This window comes from Pistacia vera, unplaced genomic scaffold (genome assembly GCF_008641045.1).
Source record: "Pistacia vera cultivar Batoury unplaced genomic scaffold, PisVer_v2 Contig230, whole genome shotgun sequence".
In the NCBI taxonomy this organism is placed as follows: Eukaryota; Viridiplantae; Streptophyta; class Magnoliopsida; order Sapindales; family Anacardiaceae; genus Pistacia; species Pistacia vera.
This window is the reverse complement of record NW_022196036.1, coordinates 688737-695444: the sequence shown is the minus strand read 5'-3', so window position 1 is coordinate 695444 and position 6708 is coordinate 688737. Positions and strand designations below refer to the sequence as shown.

At 33.3% G+C, this 6708-nt stretch overlaps 1 protein-coding gene across 1 annotated transcript; it reads right to left on the bottom strand.

Annotated features, from left to right (window-relative positions):
* Positions 1–1467: 1467 nt before the first annotated feature.
* On the bottom strand, positions 1468–3973 carry LOC116131235 (probable WRKY transcription factor 75). The gene is made up of 2 exons (XM_031416880.1): positions 3500–3973; positions 1468–1779 (listed from the first exon to the last, which is right to left on the bottom strand). The coding sequence occupies exons 1-2, from the start codon at positions 3877–3879 to the stop codon at positions 1602–1604; spliced, it is 558 nt and encodes a 185-aa protein (XP_031272740.1). The 5' UTR covers positions 3880–3973; the 3' UTR covers positions 1468–1601.
* Between the last annotated feature and the right edge of the window lie 2735 nt (positions 3974–6708).

Genomic DNA, 6708 nt, shown 5'->3' with positions numbered 1-6708 from the left:
GTAGTGTTCACTCTGTACAATATTAAATTAGTGATAAAATATTATACACCTAATTTATGTAATTGGTATTACCTTTTTTATAATATATGAAAGAAATGACTGAGATGGAGAAAACAATTTTCGTTTTATGATGGACCTCGGGAATTAATTTGCAATCTTAAATAATTCCTTTCATTTAATAAAACCACAGTCATTTGAGGTAAAATAAATATGTTGTGTGTAACTTTTCCGCTAAGCTCGGACTAACGCAAGGATATAACTTGACCCAGAATGAGATCTGCAACAATGATTGATCGATCCAGCATAAGCTCGTTGAGCCGTAGCTCGACCCAACATAAGTTAGTAATGGACAGTTTAAGGAATCATTCAATCAATCTCCAGATTATTTCAGATCCCATATATTATAGGAATGACTCAATCAACAGTGATCATTGCGCAATCACAACACCAAATCGCGAGGGTATCGAAATTATGATTTAGATCGATTGTAATCCCCTAAATTTCTCTTTTTTCTTTGTACAAATCTTGTATAAAAACCCCCTCGAACGATGAGGAAGGGGACTTTTTTTCAGATAAGAGTTGCATTGTAAGCTCTCACCAAAAATATAAAAAACTCAATGGACGTAGGCTGTTAACCTCGCCGATTCACTTTAAAAATCTCTTTGTTTTTAATTCATTTTGTTCATATTCATTGCTAATTTTCACTAATCACGCATACATAAGTTCTAATCCCGATAAGGTCGATTGGATCACGCTGATTGGTGCAGAATTCTGTATCAACAAAATATTTTTTAGAAACTAATGTATTATTCAAGAAGAAAAAAAAAATCAAATATTTCCATAGTACAATGTCTCTCAAAATGTCCCATGCTTCCATCACTCTGTGTCTTTGTGAGTAGTTATAAGTTATTTCATTAACAATAATGCTATACTTACTCATGAACTTACTAACGGTCTTACTCATCTTTGTTAAAATTACATATGGTATCCGTACTATGCTTATAATACCTATACTATACTTTATATTTACAAAAGTGAGTAAGACGGTTAGTTTATATAAATTATAATTTATTGATTTTTCCTCTGTAAAAATCGCATTATAAAAAGGATACTAATTTTAAATTAAAATTTGATGACGGAAATTAAGATACCAGTAATTGACATAGAAAAATTCCAGTTGATGAGTCGAGTCGTGGTTGGCTGGCTCTGCCTAGTGGCAGCAAATGCGCCACGTTCTGCCGCCAGGAAGACCTTTCATCTCGCCACGGCGGCCACAAAAAAGATGGCCCTTTTCATTCCGTCTTCATCAATGTAATATTAATCCGATTCATTAATAGAGAAAGACGATCAATAGTGTTCGTTTCTCTTCAATTATTTCAGATGCGAAGTGAATACAAACTCGGTAGATATTGAAAATGAAAACAGAGGCAATCTGAAATAATTAATTAAAGGTATATAATCACTTCATTCCTACAACACATTTTTATTTTGAGAGTTGAATTCAATAGTAGATCATTTACAAAAAAAAAAAAAAAAGGTGTATTTGATATTGATGAGTATAATTCTAGCTTTCAGCTAATTTGATTTTGAGGACTTGAGACTTAATAAGAAGTGTAAATTTGCATCTGGCTCAAGATATGCTCGAAGTTATCAGTAGACTTTTCTATTGGGTGTGAATGCATTCCTTCATAGGTTGTCACCACCACTCCTTCGTCTTTTGTTAATCGTTGAACCTGCTTCTTCACATTGCACCCTTGATGTGTACATCGATAGTAACTTCTGCAGATTATGAATAAACAAAGACAAATCAGGTCAAAACCAAAGATTAATTATATAAACTCAACCTAATCTAGAATATATACGTTATGTGAACTGGGGTCCTTGTTCTTTGATCTTAAGTAATCACTGTGATGTCAGGATAACATGTAACTTTAATCCCTTTTTTAATTTAAAGAAGGAAGAAGAACTTCAATTCTACACGTTGACCTCATCAAGAATAAAAAAATGTCTTACGTCTCTCTTCCAATTAGATGTTGTTCCCAGTATATTAATGTATTCATATTAATACTCTTTCCACGAGTCGGCTACTTCAACTTTAATTAAGTAGAGACTGAAGGATCATGATTTCATCATCCTTCCAGACAACATAATGAACAGTTGATAAATCACAAGTTTCTTCTTCATGACACAGATAAATTTTACAGATGGATGAGCTATGACAAGATTTAAACAGATATATTTTATAAAGAAGAGACCGATTCCTTCTTCTATATTCTTTTTAATCTGTTTTAGTATTTAATGTATTTTGAGTATAACGATGGCAACGTAGTCTTTAAAAGGCTGAAGGACTAAATATCTACAGTCTAGACTTAATTGGCAAGCTCCATTCAATTCCCAGTAGTAGTTAACAGTTGAAATTTAGCTTAAGAAGTTGGCAAACAAAAAGGAGGAATTTAAATCGGGATTAAGACAAATTAATGGCAACCAGTATCTATACGGGGGCTTTTGGAAATTTGATTTATTAAATAGCTGCAACATTCAAGACATGGGCTGCAGTTGGTCTGGGTTTAATGTTGAACTCCAAATGCACACTCTCAGAACAGAAGAAGTTAAGCATGCAGCATTTGGTCACCATTATTTGCAGGAAGGCAAATGCTAATTAAGTAATGTTGCAAAGAGGACAAATTTTTATGCCTGCATCGACATATCTCCTATTTACTTCTCCAAATACAGAGAATCAATTCGAGGTATTTTCATCTCCTCTAAGAGGGATTAACCTATAGCTTGGGCAATAAAAAATATACTTTTGTATCTTACTGATAATTGTCTTTGAAACTCTAGAAGACAAAGCTCTATGTTATTAGGATGGGACATTAATTAATTTCCATAACAAAAATGAGGAGCACTAGCAAGGACACTGTTGGAAAAGAGGGTAGGCGTACTCTCTGATCAAGGGAAGAATCTGCTGCCACAACTATACATAGAAACGGACAGATCACCTAATCTTAAACCGATAGTTTTCAGATATTTATATACACAGGCTACGTTTGACACAGTTTTTCTATACTTACGATCATCGACATGAAATTCAACAAATCACAGGCTTATGTATTTTTATATTTTATGTCAGAGTTCAGTGGATTCTATTTTTAACATATACAGATTACAGACTGAAATTAATTTCAAAGTTAAACTAACTGAAACTATTAACTTTTGTTTACCGCAAAAATTTCTTATATTTTCTGTAAGATACTGGAAAAAAAAAAATACTAGATTTTGAAACAGAAGTTACTGTGGAAACTTTCTTAATTTCCGTTTGTATCTTATTAGCCTACGGCTACCCAGTAAACAGGGTATATGTTTCGTAACAAAATAAACACATAAATATATATAGAAGTAGGAGATATCGGTGTCCTATTTTATTAGATATGTCATAAAAAAAAAGTGCATTAACAATAAATGAATAAAAAGATGAAGACAAGAGAAAGAAGGTAAATACCTTGGAAATTTGTTGTTCTTCACAGCCTTTTGGCCATATTTTCTCCATCTATACCCGTCATCGAGTATATCAACTTGGCTTCTGGTTTGAAAAGCGTATCTTGGTTTCCTTATCTTCTTCTCCGAACCCTTTTTCTTTCCTATTTTCTCTTCATTTTCAGACCCTACAAAACTTTTGGTCTGACTCATGATGTTGTTGTTGTTGTTGCTGTTGTTAAGATTTAGACTAGCTGCAGGAACTTCCATCTCTGACAGTAATCCCAAGAACCCATTTGACTTGTTACCTTGAAAATCATTATGATTAGACTGAGAAGTCACCATACTTAATGAACCCGATGATGCTGAAGATGAAAAAGGAAAAAATGGTGGATAGTTCTCCATGTCAAACAGAGAGAAAAGAGAGAGAGAGAGAGAGAGAGAGACTGGAACCAAAGTATAAAGAAGGAGAGACTGTAAATGTGTTGAATGTGACTCTTATAAATAAAGCTGTAGGATTAGAGGATTTAATAAAATAATAAATTAAAAGTTCAAAACAGTAAGGCGGCCTGATGGCTAAATAGTTAGGACCGGGGGCTAGCAACTTCGATCTTTATCCTGCGGTTGGTGTCGTAAACGGCACGTAAAATATTACAATAAACTAATAATATTGTTTCAATAAGATTAGAAAAGTAATCCTCCATTAACAATGTTTAAAATATAATTTATCGGTTGGTATTGACCAAACTTGTATTTCGTACGAGAGTACTTCAACCTGGAAAATGGATTATATTCTATTAAGTATTTTGTAAATACTGACCCACACTTAATAAGATATCTTGCTAATTTATTATTATTATCATTTTTTTTTTTTATGAACAACTCAACTCATTTTTTAAGATTTTAAAACTATCGATCAAATAAAAATTTAAATGACTATCCCGATTAACAATTAAGGAGAGACTCAAACTCACGAGCTTTTAAGTAATATATTGAAGAGATACAAATCGAATCAATCGACCACTCAAAGATAGTTAATAATGTTATTTTTTTTACTAGAGGTGTGTCTTTTGGTCAAAAAATGTGTTCTAAAAGTAATTGTTGTAATTATCGTAATTAAACACGTTACAAAATAAGAAAAAAAGGAATATTTTTAGAGATCAATTGAAAAAAAAAAGCTCATGCATCATTAAGATACCTAAAGATGAGCACTTGCTATTAAAAAAAAAAAAAAAATGATATTAATTAATTGTTAAAATAAATATTGATTCAAAGTGCGACGGCTCTTACCTTTCCTATTGCTTTTGGAACCTTCATGGAACGTTTGCATTGTTTGTAGTTTTATGAATGTGAATGCTCGTAAAATATGTTCAATTAAAGTGTCCATTTCACATAATTGTTTTCTTAGTCCTAATAAAAAAACATCAGCAGAGAAGACAATTCAAACTTCTTAATCATGATTATATCATCTTAATTTGAAATTATAACAAGATCTGCGGACATATATATAAACAAAATTACTTGTAAATGTGACGGATTACCGATAAATAGAAGAACTAAATTCCACGTATTATATATAACAAAGTATGCAAGAAGATTTTGTGGAATTCAAAGGATGCGGAAATTAAACCTTAAAACTAATTAATTAATTAATAGTCCATGGTGTTTGAGAGAGAGAGAGGGAGAGAGAGAGGGAGGAGGGAGGTGTCGTGACGAGCACCTGGGTTTGAATAAAATTTAAGTAAAAGAAGTCGTAAAACTAATGATAGTTTTATGCCGTTTGAAACTGAGTAAAGGACTTTCCCATCCAAAGTTAATAATTTAATTACCACCTGTTGATGGACGATTTTGAAACCAACTAAAAACATGAAATGTTGAGTTATCCCCAAAAGACATACGTGAAAGGTTTTAAGAAAAATAAAAATAAATGCAGTGAGAAAAGAGTTTTAAAGTGGTTCGGATGCTAAGGAAGCAAATCATACGTCCACTGATGTTTTTATTTATGATGATAGTCAAGTTGCTTTAGACGACTGACTTTACACTGATGATACAAGGTATCAAAGACTGTCTTTTCTAGAGAGTGAGTTCTTATCAAGAGTAAAATGTGCGAATCCCTTTAATGAGAGAGGAACTCCCATTTTATAGTGGGATGCCTTAAGACAATCATCACTGAATCTGCAAGTTGGTGGGATGATCTGTGCAAATCCTTTGTTTAGAGTAATTCACGTGATTTGCTGCAGGGGTTGGACACGCGGGATCGTCACAACTCCTTGCTGGCCTGACGTGCACCCATTACTCTGACGGAAGTAAGTTGTGGGTGCCACCGTGATCACACGAAACAACTGAGTTAGGATGGCAGTAGGCTCTTCCCGAGGTCTGACCTTGAGCATTTAACAAGACGCCACGTCAGCCCTAAGTTCCCAGACATAACACTACCCAAAGCCGATTCCAATGGTAAAAATTCTTCTCGTCACTACCATTTAAACCTTTGGTTTCCTCTCTATAAAACCTCCTCAATCTGGCACTTGATTTTTCTCCGATTGTCGACCATCGTAAAGCTAGATTTTCATCTTCTTAGTTGATTTCCAACTGATTTAGGTGACGAATATTCAATCGATCACTACCATTTAATCCACCGATCTCAACTTTACAAAACCCCTCTTACCCTGGCTCCTGGTAACTCACCGAACATCGACTGAGAAAGTGAAATGTATTTTGTGTATTAATGGAATATAAACTTTGGGTGGGAAAATAGTATTTTGAAGCTTTTGTGGTGGAAAAAATTATTAAGGCAAACCTTGGGTGGGAAAAAAAATTTTACTCTGTGAAATTTGGTTGGTTGGTGCAGGGCGCGCGAGCAGCCTTTAATTTTGCTACAGAAGAAACTCTGTAGCAAAATAATTGATGATTTAGACTTTAGAGGATTAAAACATGCATTTTATAAACTAAATTAATAACGTGTAACTTTATTCTATCCTAAAACTATCATTGCAGCAGTGACACTTCCATGAAATTCAGTATTAAAACGACTAAATTTTTTTTTTCCATGAATCCTTTCCACGCCAAGCTTAGTTCCAGAATCAGCGTTCAACATAAAATAAATAGAAAACATGTTTCACATTATAGTTTAAAAACATGTAAAACTTTCAAAGCACAACAGCTGATATGTGATCCCGATATATATAGATCTGGAATATTTACACCTTATTAATCATGAAATAAGGGACAAATTAG

Coding starts and splice junctions, on each gene's coding strand:
- LOC116131235 (XM_031416880.1), bottom strand. CDS start 3,879: ATGGAGAACTATCCACCATTTTTTCCTTTTTCATCTTCAGCATCATCG. Junction 1,780..3,499: donor AAGAACAACAAATTTCCAAG/GTATTTACCTTC, acceptor CATAATCTGCAG/AAGTTACTATCGATGTACAC.